Source organism: Gymnogyps californianus, chromosome 4, assembly GCF_018139145.2.
Source record: "Gymnogyps californianus isolate 813 chromosome 4, ASM1813914v2, whole genome shotgun sequence".
NCBI classification, from domain to species: domain Eukaryota; kingdom Metazoa; phylum Chordata; class Aves; order Accipitriformes; family Cathartidae; genus Gymnogyps; species Gymnogyps californianus.
Window position 1 is genome coordinate 70,403,435 of NC_059474.1, and position 21,143 is coordinate 70,424,577.

At 36.3% G+C, this 21,143-nt stretch overlaps 1 protein-coding gene across 5 annotated transcripts in view; it reads left to right on the forward strand.

The window, feature by feature from the left end:
• INPP4B (inositol polyphosphate-4-phosphatase type II B) overlaps window positions 1-21,143 on the forward strand; it is a 290,171-nt gene that overhangs the window by 241,680 nt on the left and 27,348 nt on the right. For 4 of the 5 annotated variants that reach the window (XM_050895911.1, XM_050895913.1, XM_050895915.1 and 1 more), the window contains 6 exons: window positions 504-627; window positions 1,687-1,804; window positions 6,486-6,626; window positions 9,795-9,892; window positions 14,148-14,260; window positions 18,884-19,038. In XM_050895911.1, coding sequence (XP_050751868.1) covers window positions 504-627; window positions 1,687-1,804; window positions 6,486-6,626; window positions 9,795-9,892; window positions 14,148-14,260; window positions 18,884-19,038 — 749 coding nt within the window. Of the gene's footprint in view, window positions 1-503; window positions 628-1,686; window positions 1,805-6,485; window positions 6,627-9,794; window positions 9,893-14,147; window positions 14,261-18,883; window positions 19,039-19,640; window positions 19,691-21,143 lie in introns of those variants that run through there. The other variant, XM_050895916.1, reaches the window with a different exon arrangement.

A 21,143-nucleotide genomic window follows, 5' to 3' on the forward strand; every position in this document is an offset into this window, starting at 1 on the left:
GTAAATAACTGAAGTTCTTTTGATCTTCTGTAGATCATGTTTTCCAGATAGATTTTTCTCTAAATGATTACTCTGATTTCTCCCTTCAGTTATATGGTTTTCCTAACATAATTAAGAAGTTAGGGTGCAACTGCCAAGGAGAGTCAGTTGCATTAGATGCTTAAATGCTTTCAAATCCATCGTAATTCACAGCCGTATGTGTTTATAGCCTGCCAACAGAGGTTCTGGTCTCACTTATGTCAATGTAAATAACGCATGTCCCCACAAAACAAATGAAGTTTATCTAATGTAAAATAAGGGAATATTTCACTGCTTTTTACACCAAAAAATGCCTCAATAATGTATTAATATGAAATTATATACGTAGTCACTAAATTAATATCTATGCTGTTTTCTCAAATATCTAAATGTTACTTCTGTTGTGTATAATGATAGCAAGCCTCATTTTAACTATGTTATAACAGTACATCTGTTAATTTCACATTTTTTCATTGTCTTTATAGCTCGCTGGATTGGTCTGTGGGTTTATAATCAAATTGCACACAGGTTTACGTGATCAAGGCTTTTTACAACAGCTTCATACTGTTGGATTGCTTGTGCAATATGAAGGACTCCTTAGTACGTATAGTAAGTATTGTTCTTGGACAAAGTTTCTTATGCATCCAGACCAGAAGTTTACCCAGGAGGTTCTTATTTTAACCTCTGTTCTGCTTCCAGTAATTTGGCTTATTGAATCAACAAATATTATCCTTGGGAGACAGTAGGCTTCCATATAGTAGCACAGTTGAAGTCATTGATACTGCGTTGTCAATTCTGCATCAAAAATTACTCATTTATTTTATTCTCAATTCCTCTGAGAATACTAGCTGCTAATTATTCCATGCAGAGTGCTGAACTACATTGTCTTAAATACAGGAGACTCATTCCTCAGTACAGCCAGTGGAACTTTTGATTTTAATAAAAACTGTCTCCATTTGTATAGGTATTTGGCCTGACCCAAAATAGCAGGTTTATAAAGCTAACCCAAACAGGAGATTTAAACAGTTACTGGCTCCATCAGCCTCTGCCCTGACCACGCCAGCATTGGTAATGTGAAGATAGCTTGAAAACTGTTTAATTCCTAGCATGTTACAGATGCCATCATTTGATAGGTATTAAAAAGGACATTTAGAGGGAGAAATGCTGTATGTTTCAAAATTATTTGAACTAGATCTATTGGAATCCTTTCCCAAATTAGAGATTATGACCAAAGTAGAGGGATTTAGCATTTGTGCAGCTCTTTAATGGGCAATTGCAGATCCTCACTTGGAGATTGCTCTCAGGCTCCTTTTTGCATGATATTTGTTGTTATTCTCAAAACCTTTGTCCTTGTCCATCAGCAGGACAGTCTTTAAAAACACTTTCAGAATAGACAAAAATGGCTTTTCTGAGGTTGTTCTGTGCACATATAGAGCAGGCAGATTTTTCAGAGGTGCTTAATACTCATAGTTATCATTTAGGCCACAGAGAATTGTCAGCAGTTCTAAAAATCAGTCTGCTTTTATGTAGGTTACTTTAATGTGGATTTAGGGCTGTGATTTTTAGATGCACAGACTGGAAAATAAAATCCCTGTATTGCTTTACTGTAACCTATTCAGTGACTGATCCGTCTACTCTGTTAATAACCTCTGTAATCTTTCCATATAGGTGAAGAAGCGGGGATGCTAGAAGACATGGCTGTGGGCATTTCAGATTTGCAGAAAGTGATGTTTAAAGTCATTGAAGCCAAATCAGAAGATTTTTTGCCTATTATAACTGGAAGGCGGTAAGAACTATGTTTTCTGGAGCCCGTGGCATGTAGTTTTACTCTGTAGCACATGAAAACCCAGATAATGGTTTTCTTGTTGCTGAATTCTATTATATGGAAAGTGCAGTAATTTTACTTTTTGTGAGGTGAATGGAGATATAATGAGGTAGTAGGGATTTGTAAAGCTAGTAGTAATATGGGCTCTGGGTTACATTCCTGATGAAAAGCTAAAAGTTTCAATTATTGATACAAATTAATCAAAACAGTGTCTGGGTTGTGCAGAGTTTCTGTTGCATTTTTCATATAGAGATACTGAATCAAAGAGAAGTGACAAGGTCAATATTTACAAAAGTGGCCTTTAACTGAAGAAACCTTGTTTCTGAGGTGTCCAGAACTTGTATTTCAGTGTGACAAATGAAATTGCATTTCTAAGAGTTAGGCCTTGATTTTCTTAAGATGGAAACTGAAAAATTCAGATGCCAAAACTTAGTGGTCACTTTTGAAAAATGAAGCCTATCTTAGTTGCTGAAGATCACACAGGACATACGCAACCTCAGAAATCCTTGCATAAAGCCACTAATACATTATGCATCTCACATTAGCACTGCTGAATATCAGGACATAAACTGAAATACTTCATTAATTGTGGCTGTAAGTGGGTTAACAAGATTGTTACACAGGAGGAATAGGTTTTTCATCTTCATTATTATTCTAGTCTGAGGCTCCAAATGTTTTTACTTTTGCAGAAATCACTTCCTTAACAGTATCATTATTCTTAAGATGACTGTAAATTAAATTCAGCTAAAAGCAGCAACTTCTAGAAAAGATATGTTTCCTCTGAAGGGGGCTCTTGCCACTGATTTACTTAATTATTCTGGATGATTCACTCTCATCCTATGGGCCTTCCAAGAAAGGATTGAAATAAATAGCAGGAAGGCTGGAGTATGAGAGGCAACACATCGGGAATAATTAAGAATAATTATGGCGTGTAGATAAAACAGAAGAAATACAACCTTTGTAAATCACAGCAGTCAAAAATCTTGAAAAATCCAGCAGCTACATTTACTGGCTTGCTGCCATTACTGCAGTACACTGAACTGTCACGCTAGGAGGTCCTGGGTTTGAAAGAGACTCGAGCTTTAAACTGCCTCAGGCATTCTGAATGGATGGAGTAGTCAGTCTTTAGGAAGAAGAGTTACTGCCTGTGATTGCTGTACTGTACTTACTGGCAGATGTTCACCGGATGGAATCGGTACCAGACCAAAAAAAAAATATATATCTTTAAGGCCTATGGGGAGGAGCCCCACTCCTGTTAGAGCTGTGATGAGACAGCTCCTATCAGACAGCATTGGAAGTCAACCATAAAAAGAGAAGACAGTGGAAAACCTAGTTATTTTTTAATTGATATTTAAAAACCCCACACTTTTTAGATCATTTTGGTTTTTATATGGTGTGGCTCGATAAAATGAGACTAAAAGTCTGTAGAAATGCAAGACAGAAAATTAAGCTACAAATTCTTATCTTGCAGAGTCAGAGCATTCACTGGTAATTGTTTTTCTAGGGAAGTGCTTAAGACCGAGATTCTATGTACACAAACAAACCAATCCAAAGAGCGTGGCATTGACTAGCAGTGCGCTAACCTGCTGATGTGGGTGGCTGACCCCGACCATCCAGGTGAAGTGAAGTTCTGTTCAGGCACTCAAGTTCTTTTATTATAGGCAAAAGTAGTTAACACTTACTTATATAAAATTCTTTGATAGAATGTATTTGATTGTGCACGTGAACTTTGAGGCATAACAGGGTTTGATACCATGTTTTCAACAAAGCCCACGATCGGACTAGCACTTACAGCCACATTGAAGTGATCTAAAAAGTTGTCACTTAGCTGAAAGAAGAGCTGGGGAAAGCACCTCCCAGCTGAGATGCAGTGACTGACCACGAGTGCATTTTTTTTCCGTTACAAAGCAAAGCCAAGGTGCATGTAAATGACTTGTTTTGTGTTTATTGCAATGAACTAAGTGTGCGATTTCAGCCAGCTGCAAGTAGCTGCAGGGTCCGTGGCCCGCAGCTGTGTGGGGATAATTTTTAGAAGCCTTCTAACAGAACTGCAAAGGTTTGTCTATCTTCATATGTGATGATAACAAATATTAGAGAATAAGGCAAATAGTGCCAAAGAAAGGGATATTCTTAAGCAGTCCTGTTTTAGTGAAATCATATACATTTAAATATTTAATACCTAAATTTATACAATTTGTTCTGAAAGAGATGATGATTTATTATTTACTCTTTTAAACGTGTGCTGGATTTCTCCACCCTGTTTTCCTGAGAGATCATTAAATGTTAAAAATTATGTACTGATTTTTCCTTCTCATTGGAAAATGTAGTAGCCACCTTATCCATCTCATGCCCAAATCACCTGGTATCTCTGCACTGAGTCCAGCCATAAAAGAGAGAAACCACATGGTGATAAAATTTACTGCTGTATTACTGTTTCTTGTTTAAGTAGAAGCATAGGACCTGTAAGATTTTTGATAAATTAATATCTAACAAATCCTCCAGATTTCAGTACTTTGAATTCTTTTTTCTCCCCACCCCCCCTCCCCCCCGACTTCAGTACCATTCGTGGACTTTCTAGACAGCTCTCTGGCACAGCTTGATAGCATTTTCCTTACATGATCAGAAGTGGGTTGTTTTCATTGTGCAATTGGTTTCAGATTTTTAAAAGTTACCAAGGATTATCTCTGAGACTTCAAAAATGTTTTTAAAAGAAAAAAAAAAAATGGACAAGGGGAAGCTCTCAAATGATACTGATGTTAATTTATCATGCCTAAAGGTCAGCATTTCTCAATGTTCTTTCACGCACTACAAGACTTGTAGTGATTTTGGGGGTGTGAAATGTAGCAATGCAGTGTCTTGGTGGCATTTTGGTTCAGTAGCATATGCTCTCTGAATTAGACTAAACCAACATTTCTTCTCAACCTCATGAAAGCACTCCATCACAGGAAAAAGTTCTGGTAGCACTTGATAGGAGCTAGGAGTGCTCACATGCAGGCTGAGAATGAATGCTGCTATGCAAAGATCATTTGTACGGAGTTCTTTACTGTCATCCTTGCAAACTCTCTATTTCCTTCACATGGGTGAATTAACTAAACAAAACACAAACCAAATAGACTTATCTGGGGAGTAGAACTATTTCTCTCCCCCCACCACCCCCCCCCGACACATGTGTCCTCCATTGAAAACTGATAACCCCTCTCAGTAGGGAGCATCAGGCATTTGCTCAAAGATTACACACTAGTTCTAGCCCGTACCAAAGCATATGCTGTTGCCCTAGCTGAATGTAATTACATTTCAGTCACAAGTCTGTACTGGATCCATTTTATTTTGTTCTCAGATATATGGGCAGGATAGAGGTTCAAACATGACCACTAGCTCTTCTAAGCTGAAGCTGTTTATCCAAACACCTGCTCTGAGATAATGCCGCTCATCCCTCCAGCTTGCCAAGGGTGTCAGAGCTGCTGCAGAAACTGCCCTTTTTCTTCAAGGTTTTCTGCCTTTTCTCCCCCAAATTCTACACATGGGTAATCCAGATTGTATTTTAATTCTTTAGCAAGCACATGATTGATTAAAATAAGGGTTGGAGTGACTTCATGATAGATTATTTTAATAGGTGCAAACAGTTTTCCATCTTAAGTTCACATGCAAAAGTTGTGTGACTTCCTAGGGCTGGTTTCTGTAGGTAGAATATGGATCCTCCTTCCCTCCTGTTGCTGTAATATTCTTCCTTCTTGGTGGTATACCAAAGGTGCTCTGCAGGAGAGAAAATTTCAGTCTTCATGATCAGTTGGCCCCCTTTGAATGAATAAAATGCCAAATCCTGGAGACAAATGGATTTGCTTCTAGTCTGTTCTTTTTTTATTAGACTGATTGCTCTAATAACGGAAAGAAAGCTAATAAAAACTAAGTTAACAGCATGCCATTGTTTCCGTTGTGGGGTCAAGCATCAGTCCTCAAAGACAGGTGAAATTCAACTTGAGAATTCCACCTGATCAGAATTTGGACTGGCAGCCAAAGTAATATGTTTTTCATAACGTCAGACCAAACACAAAGATAAAACCAGAACTGCTATATATCATATCCCTTCTCCTAAAATAGGATTCATGTTTGTGTAATGAGCCTTCAATTATTATCTTCACAGAGTCAATTTTGTTATTGGTGATGCTTTCTATCCCCAGGGAGAAAATCCAGCCACTGAAGAAAATGGGACTTTTGCTTTGGGCTTTTGTGAAAAGTTTTTTCTCATATTACATTTAGAGTGGATACAGGATCAAGTTGTGAATTCTGAAAGGAAGTTATTCTTGTACCTCAGCAAGATGCATTTTACAAGTTGAGGTGTTCTCATTGATATTTTGGTAGCAGAAGACTTTTCTACTGCTTTCATCTTTAGTCCTATTTTCACTTCAGTAAAGAAGTCAGTATCAAGAGTGTATGATTATATATACCTGCCTTTTTCCATTTAGCTTGGTTATGCTTTTAAAACAAGCAAGCTGAATCGTCACATTTTATGGTTCAATGCAATTAAGGGGAAAAGGGGGGAACTGATTTATAAGTCTACACATTCTCTGTAATTTAGGAAGGTTATAATTTCAAGCAAACCAATCAATTTTCCCATCTTTATTCTTCTTTTTATCTTTTCTAGTGAACATTACATTATAGAGGTCCAGCTTCCAGCAAAGATGTTTGAGTTGCTGCCACAAGAGATTAAAGAAGGAAAGCTACTTCGCATGTATCCAGTACTCTTTAATGTTGGAATCAATGAACAGCAAACACTTGCAGAGAGGTAAGAAAAAATCATGTTTCATTTTCTGTCCAAGTATGCCGTGCTAGTACAGGATATCTGTCAGGATTAAAAATAAATCTTTTTTGTTATTTGCTCTTGGACCATCTCACATTGACTCGATGTGTATTTTAAAAAGTATTAAAGGAAATAAGCACAAGCTATGAAGCAATGTAAAATAATGAAAAGGTCCAAGTAAAGATCTGACCGTATGCAGGACTTTACTTCACACAGTCAACACCAAGTTCCCTTTGGATACAGATATAAAATGGATTTCTGTTTCACAGATGTAGAAGTTTGTTCATATACAGTACTTTGGCCTTCTCAAACATAAGTTTGAAAATTTGAAATTCTTATTATCTTAAAGATGGGGTTGAAGATGCTGGACAAGTCATAAGCTAGAAAGAGATTATTTTTCTCAGCTTTTTAGTGCTTTTTTCCAGGGTTGAGGAATGGTAGTTAATAATAGGGAATGCGTTAGTAGTATGTTTGTAGAAACATGAAGGCGGATGTTAAAGTGCTGATGTGTTAATATTACTCCTCTGAAAAGATTGCTGGAAACTAATTAGTTAGTACAGTAATAGTCAAGACTTCATCAACCTATTAATTTTCTCTTCCAAGAGAAGGGTATCTGTTGGTCATGTTAAATTACCAAGTTTGTGCAATGCTAAAACTGCAAGGTAGACATCAACGAGACAGCTACATTTTTTAAAAAATTTTTTTTACTGGTTTTATTAACAGAGTATCCAAGAGACATAATACATATCTTTTAGATTGCATTCACTACAAACTCAAAACCAAAAGCAAAAGTGTAGCTGGGGACACAGAGGGAGACAGTGAAAAACCATTAACCTGGACAATAGGCAAGAAGTTAAGCACAACAAGAGTTTCACATCCTGTTCTTTGTAGACAGCAGAGTAAAAACAGTCTTTTAAGGAACACTTCTAAGGAATGCCATCAGGTAGCTTTGTGGATGTTTATGGGAGACTTCTCCGAGTTGTGAGTGGTGATGTGTGAGGAAAATTTAGGTAGAAAATTGAAATGGGAGACATAGGCTGAATCAGAAGACAGTAAAAACTGGCATTTTACTGGTGAGAGTTGAGTAGTTGGTTAGAGAACTTGAAACGTTCTTGAAAATGAAAATAGCTTATTCTTGATGCCATAAAGAAGGGAAAAGTGATGCTATGAGAGGTGTGACGTGGCCAAAGTGATAGCATACAAAACCAACAAAATCGGTCATGGCAATTGTGACTAGGACACACCATGTTTTTCCAAAATCAGAGAAAAGGAGTATGCAGTAACCAAGAAGCAAGTTCGTGAGAGCTTACATGGGTGGGATAGGCAGGAAGGACTATTTGTTACAAATGTCCTGAAGAAAGATTTGACAAGATTTAGAAACAGCCTGGATATATGGGGACTTGGAGACAATCCGGTGTGAAAAGATGTCTGGCTTGCAGGTGGAGTGGCAAGAAGAATGGTAGCATTGTTCACAAGGGTGATTTTACATTGTGCACAAAGAAAGCCATGAATGAAAAATTAATATCTGTATAGCTATAAATATAGATATATATTAATATCTATATCTATCAAGCAAATCAAGTTGCATTATTCCATGCAGGAACAGCTTTTCTGCATGCATTTACAGGTGTAAACATTAGACTTAATTCAAAATATTGCTTAACTCCTAAAGCTGTACATTTGTCTTTGAGATTGGAAACACTGCACATGCTTTTTGGTAAAAAATATTTTTTTCGTGGGAAAATGAACATGAGAATAGAAATAAAGTTTTGTGATAAATTTCTAGAAAATGTTACTTTATTAGATGCAGACATCTCTTCCTTCAGTAAAGCACACTTAAGAATATATCTGATTTAAAAGAAATATTCTCATGTGACAGTGCAGCAATGGCTACTGAGGAAGTAGCCAAGTCTTGTCCCTCTTTGGCCTATTTAAATATTTGATTCCCTTCTGCACGATGTAACGGTATATTTGGTATCTTCTGATTTGTGTCCCCTTTTCTCTACGTGAATTTCTCACTTACCTGTCCATGCCTCTCTTTCTGGACTCCTCCATTTCCTTTCCTTCTTCCTTTTCTTCATTTCAAGGCTATTGTAAAGATGAGTCGCAAAAACTTGGCCCTGACTGCCTAAGGGACATTCCTGTCCTTACATTCATATCTCTCATAGCAGAGGTATGAGGAGATCTTTTTTTTTTTTTTTTTTTAGCCTATGTGAAACTTGGCTGTTGTAGAAACTTTGGTCTCAGAGAGAAAGATATTTGCCTATATAGCTATAGTCAGTTCGTGGATAAGCGTAATGGCATCCTGATGTTGTCTGGGTTTTCTGTGAGGTGCAGGATAATGAGGATTTGGGTAATGTGTTCCCAGAAGACTTGACTGCTGCAAGAAACCCCAGAACACGCTCCTGAGCCAGCTGCAGCACTGTAGAGCAACTGCTGAGGTCCGTGTACTGCAGCAAGCTTAAATGCAGACGACTGAAGCCAGCTAGCCTGCGGGTCATAACTCTGTGATGTTTAATGGTGAAATCACTGCTCAACAGCAGAGAAATGGTTCTCTCATTAGCTTCAGATACAAGAAACCAAGATAAGTAACAGCTCAGGAGCAGTGTAGGGCAGAAAGGGCCCAGAGAAGTAATCAATTTGACTATTTATAGCAAATATTCTCAGACCAGAGCAGAAATTAGTTCTTCAGAAGGTTTTCCACCTGACACTTGCATATCTTTGATCTTGTGTGGCTTCAATATTGTCCAGCTCTGGTAGAAATTAATATACCTAAGCAACAGCAGCAGTAAGAGATGTAGGAGTTGGTGTTCTCTGCCTGTGGTGCCATTTGAAATTACCACAAAGAGCCCTTGCATTTATTCAGGATTTGTGAAGGGAAAAAGAAAATGTGCTTTATTAATTGTTTGTCTGTAAATGGATTACTTTGTCCGTAAGTTTTTGGAAGAATTATCCATGAGTGATGACCTCGTTCTGAAATATTAGTTCCAAAGCACATGAGAGATTAGCAACTGTACATTTGATGAAATCTAGTACATTCAACACTAGGGAAAAAAAAAAAATTGAAGTTATTTCTTTATGCAAAGAAATAATTGGAAGGATAATTTAGCTTTTTTTGGGGGGGGTTCATCATTTTATTGTGCTTTTTTATAGGTTCGGAGATACCACTTTGCAGGAAAACATTAACCAGGAAAACTTAGAACTTCTAAAAGAATATTACAAGCTGTTTACGGAAAAAATGCCTCCTGATTGTGAGTACAAAATAATGTAATATCCAAACGGCTTTGAGAAGGTTTGGTGGGTGAAAGGTTATAAGAAAGTAATATTAGCACAATATTAGTGTGCAGCTTTTAGATTTAGGCCTCAATCCCTTAACTTGTGCCATAAAGTTAAACACTTGGTGCCTGTACACCGCCCTGCTGAAGTCAGTAGTGATTGCAGGCCCAACGTCACAACAGAAACTACAGGGAAAGTGAAACAGAGCAATGATGAACTAAACAGCTCTTTAAATTATTAATATAATATGATTTTTAATATTTCAAGTAGAGGACAGTCTGTACCTACTATGTTTGTACAGAAATACTCAGTGGGAATTTTCATCAGTTTCAGTCATTCCATTCATTCTTATCTTGAAAATGTATTCAGGTATGGCACACACCACTGAGAAATCTGCAGATGCAAATACAAGCAATGAGCCACATCATAATGTCACTTATATGAATAATGTGGTTCCATTAGAATAGGCCCTATATTCCAATTTTATAGAAATTTGGTATCATAAACATTACTATTCTGTTACTCTGATTGTTGAAAGTAAACACTGAAAAGACCATTTGTATCAATCTAATCCTGTTAAAGTAGTCTTAATGCCTAAACTGTATTCCCAAATGTTGCAGATTTTACAGACTGATTTTAAATAGCTTGGATTTAGGTCTCTGCTCCTTACCCTTCGGTAAGGGGGGGCGGGGGGAAGCAAATCTTTTGAATCTAAAGATCTGTCATCCTACAGGACATGTGTGTAACTCTTCATGGCGAATACTGCTGGTTAAAACCCCGTGCAAAGCTTCTGTTCTCTTACGGAACACCTTGTGTTGATTACTTTTGCAAATTATCCATTACATGTATGTACTTGTAGTTATATCTAATATGTCACTGTATATGTGTACATGTTTATCTTTTATATCAGGATGATTTTCACTTGTTAATAATTTTGACAGAAGTGAAAGCTCTGTTCCTAAACGGTGGGCAGTATGCCCATCCATCCACCCACATCTCTAGTATTTCTAGGATTTCTACAGAGAAACTCATACAAGAAGTTAGTAATTAATTTAGGGGAATCCTGCCAAGAAAGCATCCTGAAAAACTAACCTCATCTGGGGTTAGGGCTAAGGTAGATCTGCTACCTCATAAATCGATCTGATTTTATATAAGCAAAAATTTGCATGCCGATAGTATTGGCTGCTTTTCATTAACAGAAACTAACCTTGTACTGTCTTCCTGCAGAAGGATTATTAGTGAGCCACACAGTCTTCCTGGACTTCTGCCAGACTGTGCAGGCTTTTGAGAACTACGCTTGTCTAATTCATTATGTTTTTTCTGGTTATTATTACCTTCTTGCTTTTTCTCTACCTCGAAGATCTGGGTCTGTTCTCTGTCCAAATTTTTACAGAACACAAAGCACCTTCTGGTTCCATTGCCCTTCCCAGTACCTCCCTGCCATTACACGGAATCACTCTTTTGGCTTGGAGGAATGTGCCATTTAAATCAGCTCCCTGAAAAAAAGTGAAGCGCTCCAAGTTGTTCAGCTGGGGGAGGACTTCAATTCCTCCCCTCTTCCCGCACCTCTGTGCTCAAGTTCTTAGGAAGATAAACCTCCATCCAAGCTGGCAGCAGCCCTAGTGTTGTAGCCAAGTGAGAGCCATTCAGTATTGATGGCTCCTTGATGGTTTTGTCATACCTTTCCAGATACTTTCCTGTAGTGCCAAATCTGTGCTACAAAATAAATGTAGGACCCGGTTCACAAAGCTGTTGGTTACAAATAGCGCTTATAATGCCAGACAGAATTTGAGGGCTCACAGCCCTGTTGGCCAGGCTGTTGCATCCACCATCCTTAGGCAGCCTCACTTGCCTGCTGCTTCATTCGTATATTCCGTTTCAAAGAATTCAATTTTCTACTCCCATAACGGTATTGCCACCTTTGCTATTAGTTTTTCTCTCATCTCTGTAATCCCATTGTCAATAATTTTCTAGCTTTGTCTCTATTCCCAATTATTAAACGTCTTCAGCTGCGTGTAACTGCATATGCCAAGCACTGACTTTCTGTCGTCTTTTAGATGAATACACACTCTGTCACTCACCTGTTTCTTAATCTTTTTAATTCTCTAATAGGAAACTCTGAAAACAATAACAATGTGCTCCCAGAAAGATTCCTACCAAAAATGTCAACCAAATGTAGTTCTGGTTTAGTCACCAAAGTAGTACTGCTTTTATAGAATAGCTAATGATAGTAAGGGTACAAAAATGCATGATTGTTGTTTAGTAGTACATAATTAAGTGAAAAGAATGGCTTAGAACTGAATTTAAACAGCTGAAAGCATAAAATCAGAGAAACCTATGTCGCAAGGGATACTCGGTGTTGCTGGTTTGATACCTAACACTCACAGCAACATCAGTGTTGCAAAGTATTGTCCTATGTGAGAAGAGGAATGCATGCAAGGTTGAGAAATCCTGCAAACAAACAAAGATTTTTTTCTTCCATAGCATCATAAAGCATATAGCAGTACATGCATTTTCAACATAAAGTCTGTGAGTCTGTTTTGTACTTCCAGGCTTCTCCCCCTTATAATCTATGAGAATGATTTGATGGTTTAATACTGCTTTGTGACACAAGGAATTTAAGCAATCGATCACGTCCAGTCAAGACGCAGCTTATTTGGCAATATTATAAATTAGGAGAATCTTGCTTTACCTATGGTGAAGTCATCTCTCTGAGATGATGCATTTTCTGCTGTGAACCAAAGGAAAACTGCTTTGAAGCAATAAAACGTTTACCTAGTGATACATTCTCATAATCTAGAAGCATCTTTTTAGAGTACTTATTGTATGCTATATGTTTTAAAGAAACAGATGCAGGGTAAGTATAATAGTCTAGCAGGTTGTGACGTGTTTTTATATGCTCTGCATTATCTAATTGTATGATCGGGAATTGTGATACGCAGATAAAACAATCCTCATTAAGATTATTACAAAACTAGTTTGAATGTACTTTTTCTGCATTTTTTTTCTTTTTGGCAGCACAGTATGCGTAAGGCAACTTAGGCGTTTTTAGAATAGTTCTTTTTGAGTATATTTAAATTACTTCTTATCATGAATCATGGATAAGGGAAACTACAGAATTCGTTAGAGAGAAAAGGTAAAAGCCTATTGATAAGAGGGATCATTCCAGCTGTGATCAGGTTAGGAGAATGGATTTTCACCTGCACTAGTAGTTGCCTCAATTTTACTCTTTGAATTGAATATAAATCTTAGGTTTTGGGTTTGGGGCTTGGGATGGTTGTTTTTTTCCCCACTGGATGGAACATCCTACTTCTTCTTGTTGAAAAAATGTATCAATTTACCAATTTGGTTTAATTTTTTTTCAACTGGTTCTGAGCCTTTCTTTGGTGATAACTATTATTAAATTTTTTTTTTACTTCACTACCATAAGAAGAAATCATTTCGAAAAACAGATTTTGGTTGTTTTTACTGATTTTCGAAACTAATGAAGGTAAAGGTTACATTAGAACAAAACCCTCCTATATATACACACAGAACAGAAGAGTAAATTAAATTGCCAACTCTTGAATTCCTGCTAGACATCTATGATTAAATAAAAGTTCAGCTCAGCTGCCATACCCAGGGCAAGTAGGTAAAATTTGGGATTTTAAGTGAACCTGAAATTATTTTGTATTTCAAAATCCAAGTCCCATTTAATTTCAGACTGGGAAATATCCTTTATTAGATCGGGGGGGGGGGGGGGGGGTATTTAGTGCTGTTTAACCCTCCTGTTATGTTATATTAGGAAGTAAAGCATCATTTTAAAACAAAAATGAGATGTTCCATTTTGAAAACAAAAGCGATATATTTTTACTTAAAAATAAAAATAAATCATCCCATCAAAGCCAGTTTTAATACACTCAGTTATTTCTCTACTCATTTCCATTGAACGTCTATAATAGTTGATGAACAGAACAACAGTAGATATGAATGTTTTCACCATCCATTTATAAAATAAAAGTTGAAGACACTTTAATTTTCCATGGTGAAGATCTTGGGGAGGACAACGCAATACTTAGAAAGAAAGAAGGTTTGCTTATTCCCTAAATATTTAGCTGGTGCTTTCCATCCTGTGTTCCCAAATAAGGCTGTAAATAATAGACCTGTTCTTTACTACGAGCATGCTTTAGTCAGCACAACCATATCATCAACCTTATCATAATGAGCAACCTTATCATCATTTTTTTCCAGGTCTACCACATTTTCAAGAACAAAATGATTTAAAGGGATTGCTAGAAAATCTCCATCAAAATATCCAGGCCAAAAAGAGAAAGAATGTAGAAATCATGTGGCTGGCTGCGACGGTAAGCTCTCTTGTTTCAAATACGTTCATATGATGAACTAATTTTCACATGCCTGCTGATATTGTACGTGCAATGGATTTTAAGGATATGATTGGAAAACTCAATGATTAAAGTAGATATGCTGAAATGGCTCTCTAAACATTTCCATTCTGATGGTCTCTCATCCCACTCATGAATATATCTCTTCTTCCTGCGCTTAAATTACAGATATTTTCTTTTTCTCACTTTCTAACTGTAATACTGGCTAGAATTCAAAGCAAGAGATGGTCTCGGTCACTTTGTTGTCCCCTACGTCCTCCAGGCCCTTTTCTGCAGAGCTTCTCCTAGCCAGGCAGTCCGTGGCCTGTGCTGCTGCTTGAGGTTGTTTTGTCCCAGATGCAGGATTTTTCATTTATCTCAGTGAGCTGTGTAACAGGGTAAGAGAGGTTTGCTTTTTGTTTGGGGCATGTTTTTTCTTCAACTGAGCCTGTTTTTAGGCAGAGGAATCCCTTCGTCCCCAGTATGGGCAGAATCAATTCCTTGGATGATCATGCATATGCTGTAAATATATCACCTCATATGAGAGAGACAATACAGTATTCAGCTACAGTATCTAACTTTTTTTTTGTTTAAAATCATATCCATTCTTTGATACTATAAAATTTGGTTATTCAAAATATCTTCCTTTTATTGTTTAGTGTCCATAAGCCTTGAAGTATGATGCAGGACATGATTACTTGCTTGTTTAATATTGCTGCACTCGACTTTTGATTTTCTGTAATTAAGGTACTTATGTTTTATAAATAAGTGTTTAATTGTAACAGTACAACTTTTAGTCAATAACATTATATGGTTTTTTTAGCCAGTGTCACCATAACAGCCACTCCAAATGCACTGATAACAACACAAAATAAGCTAGATATGCAAAGGGCAGACATTCAGACACAGGGAGAACACAAAGAAAAATGTTTATCAAACAATGAATAATACTTACTTTGCTTTATTCACATAATTCCTTTTCGTTTCCCAATTCTGTGGTTTTTGCACATACATGTTAAAAATAAAAACAACAAGACAACCCTTAGATGTTTATAAAGAGCTGAAGCCTTTCAGGAATGTGAAATTCAACCAGGTAATTGTCTTAGATTTTGAAAAGTACCCTTGGTGTCTCTGCCCATTTATACAAGCAGGGACTTGAGTCTTTGGTATCTACTGAAATTGAAGCAAGACCTTGTGTTTTGGGGAACTTTGAAATGCATATACCCTTCAAGGCAAATAAATATTTGATACAAAATATTAATAAAATTTTCCACGACTTTTCATTAACACCAGGAACAAGACAATATTAACTATGTCTTTGTATTAATAACACTGCTGTAATTTTTTATATTGCTAATAACATTTTGCCTTGTGGTTAATAAATATTAACACATGCTATTGGAGTATAAATCTGTTGTGAGTAAAAATATAAGCTTTTCTTGCAGTACCAGTTCTGCAATTACTGTGAAACATTGCTTTTTAAAGAAGTAAAAGATAAATCAGTACAGGATAGTGTAAAATGAGCTACAAAGAATATGACAGAATTTACTTAATCTTTGGATATAGAAAGTTGTCTTCTACCATCTATTCAGGATCCCCTGAAAGTAATTTCATGGGTAAAAAGCATTTTTTGGACGTAGAAACTGTTTCAGATTTTTCCTTCACTGTATTCTATTTCTCTTTATGTTACCTTACTGTAACCTTCTGAAATTAGTATTTCTGGACCCATTGATCTACACACTGTTATACTACATTACTTTTCTTTATTGGAAAGGATGTAAGGATATCACTTTGTTATTGCAGTAGATGTATGAGATTCTACACGGATATGCATATGTATCTGCACCTGCATGTAATCCCTGTTGTAATGGGACTGTAAGAATACATCTATATTTTAGAAGTCAACTTTTGCAAATTGGTATCACAAACATTTCTTATTCTAAATATAATGGGACAGAGATTTAAATGTTATATATTTTTATTTCCTAAGCTGCACCCTTCATCTTCTGTCTTATATCAGGAGAAATAATCAGAGTATTAATTTATCCTTGTTTTAGTCTTCATGGTTTTATAGGCTTTTATCATCCACTCTTTAAACTTAATCACAATCCTGATCATTTAAATCTGTGTTCATAAGGGAGACTTTCTAAAGCTCTAATAACTGTTAAGTCTATTTCTCCTCCTGCTATATCGTCAGTATATTTGGGGAAGAAGTGAGCAAAAGTGAGGGTAAAATTCAGGCTGGGCACTAATCGTAAGCTGTGTGTTCTGATATAATGATATTACTGTATGTTTGGTATTGTCTCTTATTAGATTTCTAGAGCATCAGATCATTGTGTTTGCCCATTTTAATTATTTACTTTGTTTAACTGCTACTGCTTAGTGAACTGAGTCATTCTGAGGATTTATCTGGGCCAGTCTATCAGGTTAACCTACTTTTCTCCTTAAATCAGAATCTAAGGATTTTTTAATTTGTTTATTTAAGTTAGCAGATTGTCTTCTATTTAATCCACTTTAAAATGATTGAGACATTTGTACTGAACTTCAATGCAAAATAAGCTTGTGGTTGTGGTCATTTGCTGCTTGTGCCTAGAATGCTTCTCGGTTCAAAACTGACTCTCACTAGCCAGCACTTTATATGTATGCTGTCAGCCCAGATCTGGGATTTAGTCTCCATTCCCTGCATCAGAGGCCATCACTCATCCAGAATAATTACCTGGTTTTTTTCTTATGACTCGTTCACTTCCAATAGTCACAATGACTCATGGACTTCAAAAGAGACTAGGGTAAAGAGAATTAATCTCTTCAATTAAGCAGTTAACTTCTTTCACAGCATTATTTAAAAAACTTGTCTTATAGTACTTTATTTAAATCCCAATGCAACTTTCCAAATTTTTAAACAGATTTAAATTTTAAAATTTTGAATTATAGGAGGGAAGAAACACTCACAGGTTCTCCTTTACTAGCCTATACTTCTTTGGGTTCAAAGTTAGATTCAATTAATTAATTCCCTGGATTCAACTTTTGAGTTCGCCCTTGCCATGATATCACAAAGACCTTAAAGACTATAAGTATTTTCTGGGCCATTCATTTCAATAGAATTTCTGAGAATGCAATTAATGGTTAGAAAAGTGCTTATTGGCTGAAGTGAGATTATGAAGATCATGTTCCAGTTTTGTCCTGCAAGATCCCAAGTAAACACTGGATAGCCAAGCTGGGAAGTTCCTTAGGATGAAGCCTAACTGCTGTAATTTATGGCCTTGCCCTGTTCTCGTAACTATTTCCTTTTTTGATACTGTTATAGCTATGATTGTCCAGGGATAGGAGCAAGCAAAGCAAAGTATTACCTTTTCTTAGGACAAATTATATCAGGGGAAAGGTAGATCCACACTTGGGCACACCAGCTCTCCTTCAAATTTTTCTTTTTCTAGTAAAATATTGTTTGAACCCAAAGTATAAACTAATGGGCTGGTACAACCACAGATTGATTCTTAAGGTGAGAAATTATCCTTAAAAATATGTCGTGTTTCCCTTATCCCTTATAATTTTGTCAAAATGTACAGTGAAAGTAGACAATCCATGGCAGTAATTTGTGTTAAGCTTTAATTGTTCTGGGTCACGCATTGAACAGTTTACCTGTTGAAAATAAGGTCTCTATTTAAATTCAGATATGTCTGAATCCATACCCTCCTGAGAAGTTAGTCCTCTACGTTCATGAGTCTGAGTTAAGACTCATCGAAGTTTTTCTTCATTTTTTCAACATTCATTAGATGTTCAGACAATTAAGCTTTAATTGAATAGCGTGGTTGTCACAGAAAGTGAGGAAAAAAATGAAGCAACTTATAGTCTAGGCTAATAGAAATACTTTTTATTTCAAGTTCGGGAAATTGGATGCAATGGTTTGGTAAGCTGTAGTACGTGTAGACATTTTAGTGACTTGCTTAAAACGCTTAGGACTAAGAATAGTAGATTTCTTTTGTTTTTTTGTTTGGTCCACTGTTAGTTTCTTGTTCTTGCTTCCCTGGGCGGGGTGGGGGGGGGGCGGGAGAGAGACATGATTGCAACTGCAGTACAAGATTGTGTGCAGCTCTCTCTTAAAATCAATATGGGCTCCTTTTTCCTTGGTGGGCAGGTTATTTGTAGGCTTGTCCTGCTAATGAAAGCCCTGAAGATCTGCTTTTAAAAGGTATCATTTGGACAAATTGGAAATGGGCTGTAGATCAGTAGCTATAATCTTTAGTGCTATTTTTGTAGAGTGTTAATGCTGCAAATTTATGAACAAAAGATAAATTTACAGTTCTTTTCAGCACAACGTTTTCACCTTTTGTGGCACTGTGTCAGGCCAGCATGGGCATAATCCTTAGAATATGAAAATCCCCAAGGCAGCGCTAATAGCTGATTTAACTCCAAAGACACACATCAGCAGCTGTATGATTCAGGTTGGAGTTACTACCTTTAAATAGCTACTTTCTTCTTGAGAAATACTGTAGTTCTCTGTATTCATTGTCAGTGATTGCAAAATTATGGGAGTTTCACAGTCTGCCTAGTGTGTAGAGAACACAAGGTGTGAAAAGGGCAATCCTTTGACGTCTGCCTGTGTTTCAGATTTGCCGTAAGCTGAATGGAGTCCGTTTCACCTGTTGCAAAAGTGCCAAAGACCGGACGTCCATGTCAGTGACGCTGGAGCAGTGCTCCATCTTGAGGGACGAGCATCAGCTTCACAAAGACTTCTTTATTCGGGCGCTGGATTGTATGAGAAGGTATGTGGAGATTTTTGCGTGTCCTTTGCATTTTGAGCTAAGCCAGGAACTACGGTACAGAACGGTCTAAAGCTGGTTGCAAATGCGCGATAGGCCCCAGTCCTCACTTTAGTAGAGAATTGACCAGCAGCATGCCAGCTGGTAAGTCACTTTTGCATGCAAGGTCTTTGCAACTGCGTGTTTTATCACTAATTAACAGTTTCTGAAATAGATATGTGAAACCTTATAAGTGTCACTGCACTGACTGTAGAATTTGACCAAGGTAAATAGCAGTTATTTTAACAATTTCTTAGACTTTCATAAGGCTTAAAATTTTAACAATATTCTATGACCATATTAAAAAAAAAATGTTATTTCCTGTTTTAAGAATATTTTTTTAATGTTTACACACTCATTAAATCATTTGTATAAAATTTAGACAAATATTGTGAAAGCAGAATAAGCATTCGTTACAGATGGCAATTCTTATTAGCTCATGTTATTAAAAATAAATGAAACACCCAAGCAGGTTTGGACTGATGGTTGTTGCCACTAATATCTGATAAAATCTTTACTGTGCTTAAAAAAAAAAAAACTAAAAAATATTTCATTCTAAATTACAGCTATGCAGAAATTGACGCTGATGTTATCAGGAATGTGTAATTAAGAGATGTAAAGATTTCTGATTGTCTCAATCTTTGATGAATAAAAAAAAACATTGAGCAAACAAGTTTTGATCATAAAATGAATCCAGATGCTATATTCTCTAAAGAACCTTTCATCATAGGCTTTAATGAGTATTGCATTGTATTTTCTCCAAGAGTTTAAAAAACGTATCCACAACATTCAAATAACATATAACAAAGGTCACTGCAAAACTAATAGAAAATATTCTGGTCAGCCTGCAAAGAAGTAACTGAATCATATCTTGCATTTATGTGAAACACAAATTGTTTGTATGTTGGATTTGCAAAGATCATACTATGTAAACAATCATGTTTAAAGTCTGTAATTGATAATTCTTGACCTTAATATTTAGTATTGTGAGATTAGGTGTTTAATGTCTAGATTAATAATGTAGGTTTACACATCTAGGGTCCTTTTGGTTTTTGGCAGAGAGATATTCTAAAGAAAAAAGGTAATGTTTACAAAGAGTAATTGAGTAGAGGACTGAGAAGGCTTAGATGAAGAGTTGGTTTGCAAGGTGCTAGTATAGTGTGATGTATTAAACTGAGGTGTATCGTTTTGTATGTATCATTAGCTTGCATAAATCCCTTAGTCTCTGCAGTATTTCAGTGAGTGAATGACTTGTGTGCGGTCTTTCATAACTACATGTTTTATCATTAATGAAAAATTTCTGAGTTTTCTGCGTTAAATTTCATTCGTGTTGGCATTTCAAATATGTTTTTTTCTTTTACGTCTCCAATAAATACAAAAGTGTGTAAGCTACAGTCAATTACCAGACACAGGCAAACTAATTATATGAAATCATTATTATGTTAGAATAGCATTGAGTAGTAGATTGGAAAAGTTTCACAGATATAAACCTGATTTAAAAAAAAAATTAAAAAAAAGCCCTGATATTTATACAAACTAACTTGTTAGTACAAAAGTGTTGTAGGTTTTTGTAGACTAAAATGCAAGCGACTTGGAGTGCTTTTATATCACTTAACTGATCTGAAAGCTGAAAAGATTAACACATTAGTTATATTCGCAGATAACAATAAATTCAAGTTACAAAAGGATGGTGAAAAGCCCAGAAAATCTGGAGAAAACTTAAAAAATAAATGAGCAGATGGGTTTATGAGGTTGAAGCATCATCACAAAAATGCTAATTCTATGTTTTTGCTGTAGTTTTGAACAGAGAAAAGCTTTATCCTGCTAATATCCTGTAAATGAATTTGAAACAGCCTTGAACTGAAGTAGATGCTACGTTGGATGGAAGATAATAATTTTGACTTGGGTGGTAGGATTGTCTGGGACTTAAAGCAAGAGCCTTGCAAGTAGTGGCAGTAGCATACAAAATAACCTGCACCATCGGGATAATAAATAAATAGATCTTTTACCTATGCTAGTTTCTATCTGTTTAACACTGTTCACACAACTGGAGGTTAGAAAAAAAAAAT